The sequence below is a fragment of the Leptinotarsa decemlineata genome, unplaced genomic scaffold (genome assembly GCF_025532065.1).
Source record: "Leptinotarsa decemlineata unplaced genomic scaffold, Ldec_3_MD MMD2_tig00000576_RagTag_RagTag, whole genome shotgun sequence".
NCBI lineage: Eukaryota > Metazoa > Arthropoda > Insecta > Coleoptera > Chrysomelidae > Leptinotarsa > Leptinotarsa decemlineata.
Window position 1 is genome coordinate 12,130,253 of NW_027412551.1, and position 18,377 is coordinate 12,148,629.

The 18,377-nt window shown below is 35.7% G+C and overlaps 1 protein-coding gene and 1 long non-coding RNA gene across 2 annotated transcripts; both read left to right on the top strand.

The window, feature by feature from the left end:
• Positions 1-2,599: 2,599 nt before the first annotated feature.
• LOC111509973 (uncharacterized) lies at positions 2,600-7,836 on the top strand. The gene is made up of 2 exons (XR_002722705.2): positions 2,600-2,849; positions 7,419-7,836. It is a non-coding gene; the product is annotated as an uncharacterized lncRNA (long non-coding RNA).
• A 3,885-nt stretch (positions 7,837-11,721) lies between these two features.
• Positions 11,722-17,824, top strand: LOC111509975 (uncharacterized). The gene is made up of 3 exons (XM_023165840.2): positions 11,722-11,943; positions 15,253-15,473; positions 17,575-17,824. Exons 2-3 carry the CDS (start codon positions 15,254-15,256, stop codon positions 17,694-17,696), a joined length of 342 nt encoding a protein of 113 aa, XP_023021608.2. The 5' UTR covers positions 11,722-11,943; position 15,253; the 3' UTR covers positions 17,697-17,824.
• The last annotated feature ends 553 nt before the right edge of the window (positions 17,825-18,377 follow it).

The window sequence follows — 18,377 nt, forward strand, 5'->3', positions numbered from 1 at the left end:
TTCTTTGCTCGAAAGAATTCTTCAACAATATTCCTAACTCGAAGCTCTAAAACCTGTCACCAGACGTAATGAATCAAAACTTGCACAAAGATAAAAAACGACTGCTACCCAAATTACTTCTGGCTTCCATTCAAATCTAAGCCCAGACAATATATAGTTCTCTTCTCTGAAAGAGACGAAAAGGAACGCAAAAATCTTTTATACGCTAAACTTTCGCAACTTTTTATTACCATATTATCCCGCCAGAATCTACACGAACATCTTGATAAATTTCCAAAAAATAAAAAATGAGCGCTCATCTGAATATCTCGGTACCTGAAATAAAGAATTTTCGACATCCGACTCCTTCCATGCCATGGAAAATAGGTATCCATTCAGCACTGATGTCAGTTTTTATCCGGAAAAGTCGTTCGAGTGCATGAAACTTTGACATCGGCTCGTCATCGTACCCTGAAAGTTAAATAGGAAATTTATACAAGGGAGACGTCTTGTGACGGGGCTTTCCACACAAAGGAGTGAATTATTTTACATGCATTAAGAAGTTGAGCCGCTTCTTTCATCGAATGACATGGGATCGCGTCTGTTCATTGTGACCCGCTCATATTGACTGAGATATAGGGCGATTTCGGAATAATTTGTAAGCGAATCATTTGTTACGTGTGAGGAAAGGAATTCGTTATGGAAATTGTTGAAGTTTTTTGGATTATTTTCGTGGAACGGTCCCTTTTTTTGGAGCTGGAATCTGTGAATTTACATAGTTGAAGCTGTATGTGAAGGAGAGCTTGGCAATGTTTTGGGAACACAATAATTCGGACTCAAGGTTGATTGAAAATTTGCATGCATTCAAATGAACTTTGTATATGTGACCTCGGATGTCTCTTGAGGCTTCCACTTGGGACCACTATTGTTTGATTTATATCATTCGTCGTTTCGACCGTTGCAAATGTTTATTGTATGGTAAAGATTAGAAGCTGATCACAGTTATACAGTCAATTGAAGACGGTCAAAAAGTACAGCAAATTTTATGAGCAGATAGTTGTTGGTTCACAGATGGATCGAAATCACCTTCAGGTTTTGGTGCAGGTGTTTTCAGTCGCAGACACAGTACAGAGATATCAACTCGCCTAGGAACCTGTCTGGCTGTATTCGCGCTATTGAATTGTGTGCGAGGAGATTGAAATAAAAATATTGAAAAACGACTTTCCCCAATAGAAATACCTAACTCTGGCCTGGATTCCTGGCCATACTGGCCTGGACTCCCTTGCAAAGGAGGGTGCTGCAAGCAGCATAATCGAACCAGAACCTGTTATTGACATCGCTTTGGTCTTTTCCAAACAAACATTGAACACCTGGATGGCAGGAGTGACATATTGTCAACCCCAAGTTCATGTTTCAGGTCATGGAATCTTTTAATTTTCATTTCTTTTAAATAAGTTTTGATTTTCATCCCGTGTTGATAGTTAAATTCTTTGATTTTTTTATTGTTGTTTGTATTTTATTTCAATCACGAAACATTGTCAACCACCTTCAAACAAACCTTCATAAAAACTGTTTTCGATTTGAACACTAGTTCAGATCCATTTTCTTTCATAGATTTGGTAGTATTTCAGTAACTTTCTCTTAAGTTTTAGCACTTGTTTTTTTTAGGAGAGACTGATCAACGAAAAGAGGATAGTAGAATGATCTGTGGACATGCTGAATTCATCCAAATTGATTTTTGTCGCGTAACGTCAATGATAATAATAATAATAATATTTATTTTCCTTTTGACAACTAGAATGTATAGAAATAGTCATTAATAAAATACAATGAAATAAAGTGGTTATAAAACGAAACAAAATACCACAAAAACTGGGTGTCACAATAAAAGTGCATGAAAATACATTAAACAAGCACAAGTTAATCAAAAGTTTTCATTGGAATACTCATCTAGTGAGTAAAAAAATTTCTCCAATAGGAAGTCATTTAAAGTTTTTGAGCAAAATAATGTCTTTGTTGCTTTTATAATTTGAGGAAGATGGTTATATATTCTAGCTCCAATACAATTAGGAGAATTTGAAGTAATATTGAGCCTCGTATATGGAATTTGAATATCATTTTTTTGCCTAGTGTTCAATGTATGAATGTTGGAATTTTTATAAAATTATATATATATATATATATATATATATATATATATATATATATATATATATATATATATATATTTATATATATATATATATATATATATATATATATATATATATATATATACATACGTACATACATATATATATATATATATATATATATATATATATATATATATATATATATATATATATATATATACATACATACATATATATATATATATATATATATATATATATATATATACATACATATATATATATATATATATACATACATACATATATATATATATATATATATATATATATATATTAAATAAAAAAATTTAATTAATAATTTATTATGATTGACACAATCAATGACAGACTCAACTCTGAAATGAACCGTTTACGTTGGTATGAAATTTCGGTATAAACAACGATAACCTTTTAGAGGTTCCTAATTCTTGATTACACTTCAATGACTCACTCGGGTGAAAGTTTACTCCCGAAGTAAATATTTTCCATTGAATGTGTAATTGCTACTGAGAACATCATTGTAATTGAGTTTCAATGTTAAGCGATTGAAGTGTGGTTGGATTATACGATAATCTCCATAAGTTTATTTTTATCACACGTACAATAGTTTGTACAACTAAGCGACTCATAATGAGAAGAACAAACGAGTCAGTATTGTGGTGGTTCTCGCTGAGGAGTGTGAGATTACAAAAAGTGAGTTTCACGTTATTTTTTGAAAATTGGTACAGGAACATCTTCATTGAAAACTCTTTTGTGGAACCCCTGTTTGTTCATGTTCATTATCATTATGAGAATTTTAGCGTCGTCAAAATTTTTATGTGTACCCTTCTTGTTGGAGTATGATCCTCCGATATAGATTTTTTATCTACCGATACTTTATATTACCTTGTCAATATTTTTATATTTTCAATGGTCTTGAAGGTTTACCAGTTTGACCACTTAATAACGAAAAACTTTTCTAATTCGTCTCATTTCCTCATTATTACTGAGGATTTGAGGTATAACATTCCAATAAAGAACCTGTTGTTATAGATATTGTGATGAGAGGAAAAACTGGAACATTTGGAGTAGTTCAAATTAAAGATAAGTCCTTTTCCGAAACACCAGAGATGTTTGGATTTGTTGTGATGATTGTGATTGTCTTTTTGACAAAATCTTCGACATATCCGTTATTTCGGAAGACGTTTCTGAAGTAGGCAGTATTGTTTTTTTAATTTTCACTTGTGAATGATATTATTTTGGATCAATTTGAGTATTTTAATGGATTTCTCTTTTCATATCAGTTTTGGTGATAAAAAATGAAAATGAAGATGTGTCTCTCTCTCCTATAAAAGTACTTGGAAGAATAAGAGTTGGTTATTTTTTATACATATGTAGTGAATTTTGTTGTTTGTTTTCTGTTATTGATGGAATAATGAATGTTGGGTTCATGTCGAACATGTTGACGAGTTGAAAATATGTCATATTTTCACAAAATTTCTCAAGATAGCATTTTTTTATAGTTTCATTGTCAAAATCGAATAACATCTGAAAATAAGTTGTACTAGTTATACATTATAATTACCTTTCCCATCATCAAATATGTTCTATTATAGAACATATGAATTAAGGGGTAATAGGATGGGGAGGAGTATCGCGGAACCACCTAAATTTGCTTGAAGTTTCTCAAAAAAAAATCTCAGGATGATGGCAGATAAAGATTCTAGATATTCAAGTTACTTACTCTATTCTGAAACAAGTATACTCGATATAAGGAAACTGTATTTCCAACGAATTTGTATCAGACATCACCTGCAGGGAAGTTTTCCACTTCACACTCATTGCACTCGACAAAAAAACAAGTACATCGTCCCGCGAAGGACAGAAGGGTTACCATCATCTAGCTCCTAAAGTTTATAACTTCATTCCAGAATCTATGAAAATTTCAAAACCGCTGCGGAAATTCAAAACAGAATTAAAAAAATTCATTTTAACAACTGACAGGAAAAAAATTCATACACTTTTTGAAGTTTGACTATACTAAGCTCACACAATTCCATCTTATTCAACTACTACTATACCTACACAAATTAGGGAAATTATTTATACCCCCCTACATTCAATTCATATTTGCTAAGGCTATGATTTTGTGCGTAAGTATGTGAACATGTTTATGTGCACGTATATACGCGTATTTAGGTATATGAATATGTATATGTGTTTACGATACAAAAGAGTGGTCCTTTTTCATATACCTCCTAGTAATTGTATTTAATATGTGGAGAATTAATGATATTCACTTATACCAAATTGTTTTTATGTTTTATTCATTAATATTAATATTCATCTTTTTATATAACGTATTTCTTAAAATTTGCATTCGATTGCGTTATATGTATGTATGTCATTATTTTGCACTTGTATTTTATTTTTCAACCATACACAGACATGTACAGATGTACAGATGATGAATAAATATATTATTATTATTATTATTATTATTATTATATACCGTTTGTCACAGAGTTACTTTTGCCAAATAGTTTCTCAAGCTCACCAATATATCAATTGAAATAATTTACCTTTTCGAAAAAATTATGTGTGCTTTCCATATTATAATTGTTAACACTACTGGCAAAAACTTCAATCTGCACTGATAGCAGACAAGCCCTATTAGCATTGAACAGACGTGTTACCTCAGGGCTAGTACTAGAGTGCCACCAAGATTTAGCCAAAGCCTCGGTAGATAATAACATTATCATGAGGTGGGTAAAAGGGCACGACAGGAGTAAAGGTAATCGCAGTGGCGACTCTTTAGCAAAAGAAGACGCTGGACTAAGAATTTTAGGACTCAGTGACACCTACGGCCTGATGACTTCGACAATTGCGGAACTAGCCAAATGTGACACCCATGTTCAATCCCTGAAGAGATAGTTTGGAATCAAAGGATGTAGCGTTGCCAGGATTACTCTGGGCAACGCTGGGAAGCTGGCGCCGGAGAAACATCTGGCGATGGCCAATAGGAACCTATGCTTAACAGTAGGATATCTGACTGGCCACTGTCAACTAAGGAAACACCTTCATATTATGGGGCTAGTAGACACACCTTTATGCAGAATGTGTGAACTGGAAGGCATGCCTCATGCGGGTGTCCTCCTTCAACCATCCGATATTTTGAGGCACTATTCGGAAAAAAACAAAATATTTCGTAAATGATGAGTGATTTTAAACATGTTTATAATTTTTTCATTGATTGGCGATACTGTCTCAACAAAATAAAAATAATTTTGATAATGACGGTAATTTTTTGGGTGGCTATATTATTTTTTTATGTTGACGGTTGACGGTTCGATACTTTATCACAAAAGTTGAACTCCACCTTTCACTTCAATAATCTTTTCATGTTGATATATTTTATTATGTCAGATATCATTAAAAGTAATTTGTAAATAAGGTGCATCATTCAGAAGCTTATATAATTACTAATTTCTATACCAAGTGATTTTTAAATTATCAACTTTGGTAATTCCATTTGTACATATTCTCTACCGATCCGAATATATTCATTTTATATAATTTGAATGATAAGAAATTCAGCTATTTAACATAGATTCTTTGATGCCATTTTGTCGAAAGTGAAGATAATTTTATATTTTCCCAAAAAACACTTTATCACATTGTTAAATTATTGATATGATATGTTTAGTTTGTTGGTCAGAGACATATAAGTTATAATTGTTTTGCGTGTTCTGAGACAGAAACATCTTTACCAGTGATACAAGCTCATCACAGAAGTTAGAGAAAATGTGAATGACGACGCTAGGCCTGGACGCCCCAGCACATCAACAACCGATAAAAATGTTGAGAAAGTGAATAAAAGTGTTATGGAGATTCGTCGAATCACTTTAGAGAAGTTGGTGTGGATGTCGGCATATCTGATGGCTCATGCCTGGCATGGAGCATGTGGCAGCGAAGTTTGTTCCAAAATTGCTAAATTTTGACCATTGCATGAGCATTGCTCAAGTTTTGTTGAATAACGTCAACTTCAGTTAAAACTATCTCTGTCTGTATCTGTAGAGTAGGGAGGGTGAGTGTGGGCCACATGTGATCCATTGCACATCCCCCCATGGAGTTGTTCTCCTAGGCCATCGTGCATTCCGTCCTTTTTAGAAAGGTAGACAGGTCTCTAGGAGACATCTCCTTTATATAGGCAGGCGTAGGCGAAGACTCGCCGAACAAACCCCCCTTTTATTGACGATAACTACGGACATTCGCATAGGACATGCCTGACAGTTTCATCTTCCTGTTCACACATCCTGCATAGAGGTGTGTCCACTAGCCCCATATTGTGGAGGTGTTTCCTGAGTCGACATTGGCCAGTCTGAAATCCTATTGTTGAGCGTAGATTTTTCCTGGTCATCGCCAGATATTTCTTCGGCGCCAGCTTCCCAGGGCCCATCTCTTCGGGGATTGAGCATGGGTTCGACGTTTGTCTAGTTCTGAAATTGTCGAAGTCATCAGGCCATAGATACCACTGGGTCCTAAAGTTCTTAGTCTAGCCGCTTCCTTGGCTCTCAATATTTTCTTCTCCCGGAAGATCCGGTTCTCTCTACTCGGGTACAGTACTTTATGAGGCAGTTCGTAGTTGACAGTTGGAGGCATAAAGTCAGAGGTCATTTCCAGAATTCTGTGACTTTCAGTGTCAATCAACAGTCTGTTGCACTCTGCATTAAATTGATTTGTGCAATTGGCAATGTGCACAAGTCTATATGCAGTCCATCTGGCCTCTCTCTCCAGGTAAATGTGGAGAGGAGGTAGATTTAGAAGGATCTCAATGGCCGCTGACGGTGTGGTACTGATGGCACCACTGATGGCCAGACAATCATGTCTCTTTAAGCCAGATAGCTTTGCCTGGGCCGTTTTTTGCAAAGCTTCTACAGCATATGAGGCAGACTAGCAATGAAAGACTTGCACGAAATAGTTCAGGAAACAAGTTTGATGAAATAGGTGTCATAAAAAGATAATAGGAATAACACCAGTGAGCTCATTAGACAACAGACAGAGGCGGATAAGTTGGACGATTCTTGAGTAGGTACCAAAAAATATATTTCATCGCGGAGTGGTAAAATATAGTGGCAATACTACCGCATGCGGTTCAATAATCAATTTCGGTAAATGTTTCGAGAAAAGGACGAAATAAAATAAACTCAATAAGAATTGAATCATTCTGACTTGCAACTACTTCATTTTCGACTTGAAATTAATACAGTATTTTTTTTTCAGGATGAAACTGCTGCTTCTCATCATACCCCTTTTTGCCGCAGCGCTTTGTGAGTCAAATCGAATCACAGATGTGAAAAACTGCAAATGCGACAGCGGTTTCGAGGCAAGGGAAGATCCGAAGAATGGGTTCAAATGCTTTGGATTAGTACTGAGGATCATAGTTCCCTGCAACTTGGTGAAGAACCCCTCATGCAAATGCACTGAGGCAACTGGAATCCTCGTTGACAACACTGGAACTTGGTGTTCCAGCTACGGTGGCGGTAGAGAGATTAGAAGATGGCACTGTGAAAATAAAGAAGAATGGGATGAGTTCTACAAGAATCATCCAAAAGAAATTCAATTATCCTTGTGAGCTCCAATTGTTGGAACATCTTTTTCAATTATAACTTATTGATTGAATAACTGTGTCTTATCTATTTGTCATTCGCTTCATGTTTACTAATGAATGTTTACACGAATATTTTCAAATAGTTCATCGCACACAGACACAGATGTGAAAATTCCCCACCCTTGACGTTTCATCAAGAAAATATATCGAGGTGGGACAAAATTCAGTGGGAGAAACAGAATAAAACTTTCTAATAGAAAAGAAAATTGAGAGGGATATATTTTTAGGAAAGATTTATTTTTGTGGAAGGAAGGTTTTGGCTTCATGCTTCTCCATTTCTATACAAAAAAATAGGGAACTCCTCCAAAGAATGCAAGGAAACAGTTTCTTCCAAATTCATTACTTTGGAAGATTTCCTCATGATTTTGTATGGGGATGAAGATGTCGAAAGCCAAAATCATTTTTTTCCATGAAGACAATGTGTCATCGCCGAAAAAGCACTACCAATTTTTTCTCCTTTTGATACCTCTACTGATATGTATTTCAATTTTCTGTCCAATACTGGTTTACTTTTGGCAATTGGATTAGTAGTCCCTTAGTAATTACCAGTTTTATATTGATTTTGAAAATTTACCAATATCCGGAGTACATCATATCTGGTATCTGTGAAGTAGGGAGGGTGAGTGAAGATTCACAGCACTTACACAGCACAGAACCAAGGCTACATGTGACCCATTCTACATCCTCCCGAGGAGTTGTCGTAGGACATCGTCCACCCTGTCCTTCCCAGGAAGGTGAACAAGTCACTAGGAGACTTCTCCTTTATATTGGCAGGTGTAGGCCAAGACTCGCTGAACACACACTCTCTTTGGCAACTTCGAGGTGTCTCACGGTGGCCTCCAAAAAGGTTTTGGAAGGTGCAGCGATATTATTGTCGTTGTCCTCAACCTTCTTGGGGTTCCCTCCATGGAGGTACAGAAATGAGGGAGCTTTTGAAGGAGCTTTGTTCATCCCCAGCCACCACCTTAGATTGAGATGAGCACTTCTGTCCAGCCGAGTGATTGGTTTTTGTTGTTCCTGTTTTTGTTTTGTTTCAATCACGTGTGTTCCAACGAGTAGCAAGGAAAGAGTTGATCACCTCTGGCAGAGCCCCACATTACCAGAGGTAGGCTGATCACAATAAGGTTTCGCCAAGTTCCCCAAGGGGATCGTACGTGGCTGCATATCACCCTGCGGCCATTCAGCTGTCGGCACGATTCCTTACACCTCAGCTTGGGTAGGCTGATCCACAGTGGTATGTTTTGCAAAGGCTTTTGGGGGGTTTTAGTTTCCCACACCCTACTTATTTCTGCCACTGGCCAGGAGTCCGGCGACTTCGTACGTAAGGCCACATTGGCTTCCCGGACAGGGCCTTCAGTCCCCTGGCCGTTACCCTATTCTACACCTGTGGACGCGCTCGATAGGTTGCCCAACCCACGGGGATGAACATCATAATTTCAAGAAAAAGAAAAAATATTTACTCACCTCAGTTTATTTCATCGAATATTCAAAATATTCACCATTTATTTCCTGAAAATAATGAAATCTGTTTACACATTCATTTCTTATATTATGAAATGTTCTTCGGAAAATTTCGTTGCAAGCATCCTTACTATTCATGACTTCTATCCTGAACAGCAGTTGTGTATCGTACATCCTAGATGTCACGTGTCTCCTCAAAATATCTAGAGACGTCATATCAGGTGATCTAGAGGTCGTAGTCGGCCTATTTTGCACATGCACTACAAAGAGTGCACCCATATTATTTCATTGACAGAACTCAGATCTACTATCCAAGATATATGAATAGGCAACAGAAATTCAGAAACAAATTAATAATTTTTAAAGAGAGGAAGAGGCAATGAACACTATTGGTATTTAGCTACCTGTCCTTAATCGTACACAGTCAATTCAATCAAGAGAAATGAAGCCACGTCCACCAATGATGGGATGGAACCGGTGACAAAATCAAATGTTGTAGTGTCTACGATGTTTTGGTGACACCTAATTTGGCTGCGATATGAAGATGGCAAAATTCTACATGATATAGAAGTTTTCATTTGTATTTCGTATTACGTGAGACTTTCATTAAATTGGTCTAGTCATAACGAGAATATATGTAAAAAGATATTGTAACATATATCCCTTCTGAGGCAGATGAAACGGAATTGTAACGAAGATGTTTTAAATTTAATTAGTTCGGATTTTCATCGTCATAAGAATAGAATAAATAGCTGAGATATCAATTATATAAGGCAATGAAAAGTGGAATAAAACAGTGGAAAGAATTGAACAAGAGAACAAAATTAAAAATTTGCAAAAAAAATAAAAAAAATCAAACCAAGTTACTTCACGACGTGTCTATTGTTCGTGTCCACAATCTTTTCCGGGTTATGACGTAACTACTACTGCGAGAGATAACTATTTATAGGTCCTTCTAGCGCTTTCACCTATCCCCCCTTCCTATCTCACCGCTTCACCGTTTGCCGTGAGTTGACTGTTTTCTGCTCGATTATGGGTTTCTATAAGTTGCGTATTTCTACGCCAGCTTAGTTGAATGCGTCGTTAGACAACACATATGCAGCTTCTTCGAACTTTCTCTCAAACCAGTGTTCCTCTCTGGATTCCTCCCTTCTTGAATTCGCAGTTCGTGTTTGGTGGCGTGGTTTTGTGAGGCTGCTACGAATGCTGTTCTGGGGTTGTACTTGGACCCAATTCTTCTCATCGTTTCCGACAATTCTATGATGTAGGAAAGTGCAGGCACTGGTTGTGACGGCTTCATTTCCTTGCAAGGCTTTATCTCTCCATACAAAGTCTGTTCCACAATCACTTTGGAGTAACCATTTTGTTAAAAAGATTTTTCTCGATGAGGCCTAGTTTCTTCTCGATACCTTCTTCGTATTGAAGAGCCTGGAAGCACGATCTACTAGAGTCTTGATCCTTCGTATTGAAAAGTCCGAAGGCACGATCTACTAGAGTCTTGATGATTCTTGATTTGGTGAATCGATGGTCTACTATGGACTGCACAAGGAGCAGACAAATCTCCACCAATTTTCACAAATTATTGGTGAGTATACATAAACCTTCCTCTTGAATCACTCAGACAGATAGACGAACGGACAGACGAGATGTGGTGGGGCACTTTGCTGTATAATATACGAAAATCAAGATTTTCATATATCATAATTTCAACTGCCAATATGAAAGAAGCTTTTTTGCACTCAACACCTGTGTCTGATCCATTTGCGAACCTAGGATAGAAGTCCAGAGGGGGCTACAGCTCTCAGTAGTCTAGAGAGAATAGATTAATCCTTAGTAAGCTGTGGAAAGGGAGGGTGATATTTCGATGGTCCTAATAGCATTCTTTTCAAATAATCATTCAAGGGCTATCTAAAAACCAACATGAATTTTGTTGAAATAGTGAATATTTCACTTCTCAATCAATTATCAATTTGATAAATTACTCCAGTTTAATCACAAAAAAACTTGGAACTGATAAAAAACATATACGTTTGAATAAATGAAATCACTGGTTACCATATTTAGGTATTTCAGCACTGAAAAGCACACCAACACAGATTTTTTCATTAAATAGATCTATTGCAGATGGAATATGTAGCAAACGAATGTATTTATTGTAAAAATTTGTTTTGTTGCAGCTTTTTCATTGTGACGGTAATCATAAATTCTTTTTATTTTTCTACGGCGAGCTAAGCCCACCATAGACCCCCCTAGTTCCGCCAATGAGCTGATCCTCTTCAAATGAAATCTTGGTGATAGGTGATACTGATCGAAATATAGTGGTAAACCGCAAGAAAATCAACCTCTCCAAAAGAAATAATTTATCGATTCATATTTATCAATTTTGTTTCTTTCACCACTTGACACATTGTACATATTTTCTCGACCATTATCCCGTTAGTTTGGCATGGGAGTCTCATTACACGGTCAACAATAACTAATGATCGACATATAAATGTTATTCACTTGGACTTGTTTCTTGTGAATTGATTAAATCTATAAAAGATTGTTGTACATTTTATTAAGTAGTACTCGCTCAACCAGTTGAGGTTATGGCCCAACGGTACTTCTTGCTTGTTGAGTTCATCCAGTTGCGAATTTAGTAGTGGCTCGAGAGTGATATCAATATCAACAAACGTAAGTTATTATAATTTTTTTGTTCGAGTGACAGTTTATAAAATTTTCACTACTCGAATAAAAATTTTACAAGTGTAATAGATTTGTTTAGTACCTAGATATTCACAAAATGGATTCGCTGGCGAAAAATTTTTACTCGAAACTCAAATACGCCAAAAAATTCCAAATGAACTTTGAAAAGAATTATTTTGGTCATAATTGTTGTCTGACTATATGAGTATCTGGATGTGTGTGCATCTGCCCAACAATTTGTTACTGTGTGCATTTGAAATTCAATTGTATCTCAACAAAGGAGTTATGGAGTGTTCAGTATCAGTTTGATTCATTGTCAAGCCTTCGAAACTTTACAAATAAGCGGTATTGTAGAAAGTGAGAAGGTGCAAACCCTTCTTTCTGTTTATTTTCTTCTATTTCCTAATGTTTGCCTTGCAGAAACAAGTATTCAAGTTCATATGAGTTATTGTTACTATTGAGTAAGTTACCTGCTACATATTTGCAAAACCGAAAATGGTTTGATTTTATGGGATTTATAATTGGAAAATATGTACCCTTCACATTGATTTGTGCCAAACAAAAAAGTCAAACACAATTATTACAGAGGGATCGAAACTATTTTTGTGTCAATTCGATGTTATGCTTTACAGACCATGGAATATTCCCTTTTCAGGAAGTGATTTCCTGAGGGAGTTGAGTTTTGTCAAACAAATTGCTGTCAACAACGGTCAGATGACAGATGTTATCGACTCCATTCTTTTGAAAAGAAAAAACGAAAATGGGCTATTCACCAGGTCTATCACACATCAAGAAACAATAATGAACTTAGCAATATAATAATAATAATATTCAAACATTTATTGCCCATCAAAATAACAAAATAACAAGAAAAATACAAGAGAGGTAAAAATGAAAACACTTTGTATTTGATGTGCAAATTACTTTTGGTTCAGATCGCGAATTTGTATTCCAATCTGCTCTTCCACCAATGCCATAAATATAAAAAATAAAACATTCTATTAGGGCTTGAAGAGAAGAACAGAAGAAAGAGAAAAAAAGAAAAGATTAGGTTATATATGGATATAGAAATATATGAAGAGTTAAAACCTTTTTCAGGATTCTCGCCACGAACCTAGTTATATGAATGTCGAACAGATGTTGCTTAAACCTACTTTTGAAAACAGTTGGAACAAGTATTTTCCCATTTATGGGGATAATTTATTGCGCCGGAGATATCATAGAAAAAAAATCATGTGAATATTTCCTTTTTATGGCCAGGAATGTTCAACATTGTTTTTTTACGCAAATTCAGGTTATGTAATCTGTTCTATAAGATACATTTTCATATAAGTAGGGAGGATTCCTATATTTGAATATTTTTAAGAATATGCATGGAAATCTTGGAAAAATAATTATTTGATAAATTCATCAAGAACAAAAAAGATGAAACTTCATATTGGCCAAATGAGATGAAACTTCTAAGGAACGAGAGAATATATGTCTAGGTTTGGAACTCCATCTTTTGGAGTAATTGGAAATTGATAGATTTAAGTATTTTGGAAATTTACTGAATGATCAAATTCTTTACCTTTTCTAAATCTATGGAAATTGATAATTAGTTCAGTACGTATTCATTCATTGAATTGACAATCAATCGATTTTTGATTGGCTCATACCTAAACTCAGATGAAATTAGCAGTCATCAATAGACAGAAAGTTATGTGATTTGCATTCTTATATTATAAAGATCATTCATTAGGCAGAATTCAGTAAGCAATGTTATGCCTTAGGAAGCTTTTCTATTGTGAAACACTTGTGGAGGTTTTATAATTATCCAGTTACTCAACTGAGATATATATCTATTTCATTTAAATATTTTTGAGAAGGAAGCAACGAAAAGTTATTGTGCTTATTTTTTAATGTCTCAGAAAAAATCTCACAGAAAGAAAAAACATTCTGATCGCAGTGTGGAGAAAATTGTAAAATAAATGATCTTGCACACTGAAATCAGACAAAAAGTTTCCTCATGAAGGAAATTCTTGCAATTGCTTTCGTAGCAGTGAAAATTTATCAAAGTCATTCGACAACACTCGTTAGTTGTGTTGAAGAGAAATCAAATTCTCAGGTGTCTATGAAAAAAATCAATAAACGATAAATCTCGTGAACACTCAAAGCCTTCTTTACTTTTTTTAATTGTTTCTATTATTGTTAATTCATTAGAGAATATTAAACGTTGTTGTTTGGGATTTATTTTTTGATCTGTGTTTGAACATTGAAAATGTTCAAACTCTTAACTCCTGACGCTATCTCGTTTCCATTTTCACGAAATCTTTTTGAATAACATGAGGTTTCTCAATGAATTGATTTCTATAGTCGTTGGATCTATTGCTGATCTATTGTTCATGAAACGACTTGTCATTTCAGAAATGATAAACCCCAATCTTTGTCACACAATACTACGCCTTCTCTTTTGAATGATGTGGCAATAAAATGCTTGAAATTTTGGTAACTTTTTCAACACCAATTGGTTTTCCATGTCATCAATTATTTCCAAAAATTCTTTGGTCATAGATTGTATACTTCTATTTGATTTTCAACTTTTTTTATGGCCCTGGGGTCTTCTGCCCAGTTTTATATATTCTTCTATCATTTATCATTCTTGACATGCTATACGAGATCTATTCAATAAATAGGGTGGTATTTTTAATTTTTTTTTGAAAAAAATTCCATTTTTCCAACAATTTCTTTTCTGTGCTTTCCAATTCTCTAAGCAATTTTGAAATTCACATTTCGGTACGTCCTTAAGATCTCTTAGCGATTCAATTTTATCTTTTCAATTGTCACAAAACGCCGTCTTTCCATAGGTCTTTTCGAACTTTGGAACAAGAACAAATCACAGGGGGGCAAGTCTGGTAAATACGGTGGCTCAGGCATGACTATGATGTTGTTTTTGTACGAAAAATCACGAACAAGCCATGACTAGTAAACAGTTGCAATATGGTTATGCATGCCATGGATGTTTCTTCCACAATACTGAAAGTTTTTTTCGTATTGCTTCTCACAAGCGGCGCATAACTTCATGATGATAAGTATCTACATAGCCCGCGAAATTTGAACATCTAGGCATTTTTTTTTCAAATCAGTCCGTTACCCTTTTGTATACACTACCTCTTTCGTGAGGCGAGAACTCCCTAGTCTGGGAAATTTTCATCAATCCAAGTTGTTTCTTCGTTCTGAATACTTATTTGCAAACAAAGCCGATGACATTACGTCAAATTGATTGCTTATTCAAAATTACTATTTGGTTTTTTTCAGAATGTTCATCTTTTTGGTACTGACCCTCTTGATTGCATCAATTTCCGCTGACGAGCTATCGGATTGCAAATGTCAGGAAGGTTTCACTCCACAGAAAGATGAAATCGACGGAGTCAATTGTCATGGGGTGGTTTTGAAGTCGATTTTGCCATGCAATATCGTTTTCAAACCAGATTGCGAGTGTGGAGATGACGCTACCAGTGTGGTCCAGGACTCATCAGGTAAATGTACAAAATAAATCATTTATTGGACTGTCATTATCCATAGCTTCAAGATTATTGAGTAGAAATTTAGTCACTCCAGAGGCATTGTGAAAATACTAGTAGAACATAATTCACTTCCTCAGAGTAGTCTTCATTTGTCATTTCCAGGTCTTTTTGTCCATGTTTTCAAGATAAAATTCAGCAAACACAAAGTGAAAAACTCATTTGAAGGGTCTAGTTTTGAAACAATGAGATCTCAATTTCTGTTGGAATCGAGATTCCCAGGCATTTGTTTGCTAGTGAAATGAATGGAAAACACAACAGGAAAAGGCCCAAAGGACGACCAATCAGTTCAGTATTTTTCCCAATCTCCAGAGCATCAAAACTCTTTTTGGAGAACTGATTTTCTTTGTCTGAAATACATCAATAGTTTCGATCATTCGGGAAGTGAAAAAATCCAGATATAAATTGAAAGTCTTTGGTAACCAATGAATACGAACATCCCAAAAACTCCATCAATCCATATCATCTGTCAAAATTTTTCTAAAAGTTGTCGTATTTCATCCTATGCTAAATGTTAACTCCCTCACAAGACACTCACAAACCAAAGGTTCCTTCATCAAGCGATTCCAATATTTAAATTCGAATAAAACAACATATTGTGTGGAACATAAGATCTTCCACATGGCTTCTCTGGGTGTAAAGCGTCTGAAACGTCCAATTTTTCATGTCTCTGGCGCATAAATCAAGTTCAATTCGGCCGATGCCATGGATTATGTTGGTTTCGAGGACCACTGTGCTTTGTAGCTTATACGCATACACCTGCGACTTGAGAAAACATTACAAGGAAAAATGTAATGGGTTCAAATCGCACGATCTCGGTGGCCACTTCACATCACCTCCGCATGAGATGACTATTCCCTCAAGTCGCTCGTGCAGATTATCCAACGTGGCATAAGCTGTGTGTCACGTAGCGCCGTCCTGATGAGAACACATGTCGTTGGAGTCGAGATCATCCAATTCATGCCAAAAAAAGTTGGTAATAATCGACCAATAGTGCTCGCTGTTGACAGTGATGGCCTGGCCATTGTCGTCCTCAAAAAAAATAACCTATGCCGCCGCCAACCTAAAATCACACCAAACAGTGACTTATTCGAAATGCATTGAACGCTCTCGGATATTCTGTTGATTGATATCGTCACAAATTCGACAATTTTGTTTGTTCACGTACCCATTCATGCAGAAATGAGCCTCATTGCTGAAGCTAATTTTTTATATTGCCAACTGCTCCAGAGCCCATTCAGCGAACACACGTCGTTGTACAACGGATGCAGGCCCGTACAACGGGCCTGCACCCGTTGTACGGGTGCAGGCCCAAGTCATGATGCAAAATTCGCCAAGTTATGGTCTGCGAAAGGCCTAGTTCTCGTGAGAGACGCGAAATCGACTGCCTCGGATTCTTCTGTACAGTCTAACTAACAGCGACAATGTTTCCGTCAGATTTCGCGTTTCTTTGACGCATGGGTGTTGGTTGATCGTTTACTGAACCAGTGGACTCAAATCTGTCCACCACATTGCGAATAGTCCTTTCGGTAGAACGAATATGGCGATGGTAAAATGGGCGAACCGCGTGGTACGTTTTCTGAACAAAACACCCATTTAGACACAATAATTTCATTATTTGCAAGTGTTGTTGAATGATATATCCATCCATGATGCTTTGGCAAAGCAGACTGAATAAATGACAACCTTTTTCAACAAATGTAACTTCAACAAAATGACCGTTATCAATTGTCAAAGTTTGGAAGAACCTGCTGGAAGACCCTGTATAGACAGTTCATATAGGCGCTCACTGATTCAGAAATGTCTGGAGAATGATGAACGTTAATGATGGATTGGAAATACAACTTTGACAGTGCATAGTTCAAGGAGATTTGAGAGTGATACATTCGAATCTTCCATATTCAGATTTCCCTCGGGATGATTGTAGGTTTTCAAAGTTTCAAACCATCATAGAGTTTTTACACTTTCCCAAACATAACTGCAGATTCGTTTTCTCTGACCCAGCACCAACTCTTTCAACTTAATTTTTTATTTGTGTTCTTCTTCACTTTTACAGGTACTTGGTGTGGACGGTTCACAGACGGGAAAGAAGATAAACGATGGGAATGTGAAAACAGGGAAGACTGGGATGCATTTTACTTGAAACATCCTGAAGAAAAACCTAAATCTCCAAACTGAAGCTGCAATATGAATTGTTTCGAAATGTTTGAGTCGATATCGAAATGTGGCTTCAGCAGTTATTTATTTATTTATTCATATTTGCAGTAAGTGCTTTCCACACGAATAAATGTATAACCGATTCTCAATATCATTTCAACCAGCTCAACCTCAAAATTTCCTTCCTACCGTCTTTCATTCAGAAACTGTTACTGAATAAAAAACATTTTTGTTAAAGGAACCATTCATCCAGCATTAAATCCTGCATTATAAAAATATAGATACGGTTCATGTTGTTGAATTTATCGATTTTCCGAATCTTTTTTGAAAACTCTCATCGTAATTTCTTTCATCATGTATCTTCGCAATGATGTAAGCAAGCAAGTAAAGTTAAATTTCAAATCATTTTACATTCTGACAAAAAAATTTTTAATATTATTTTGGAATCACTTCTGAAGAAATTATAATCCAAAGAAAGCACTAGTTATTTTCTAATTGTAATTGGATGAGATTTATTTGTAACCAAATTCAATCAAAATAAGAAGCAAACTAACTCACTATAAATACCCACTGCTGATGCTTATGAACCGATTTTGTAGGACCAACCGTAGTTTTGTAGTTGAAAAGGACATTGAGATGAAAAGATAAATATATCACTCTCTCATTTATAATTCAGAAAATCAACAATCCTTTTATTGGATA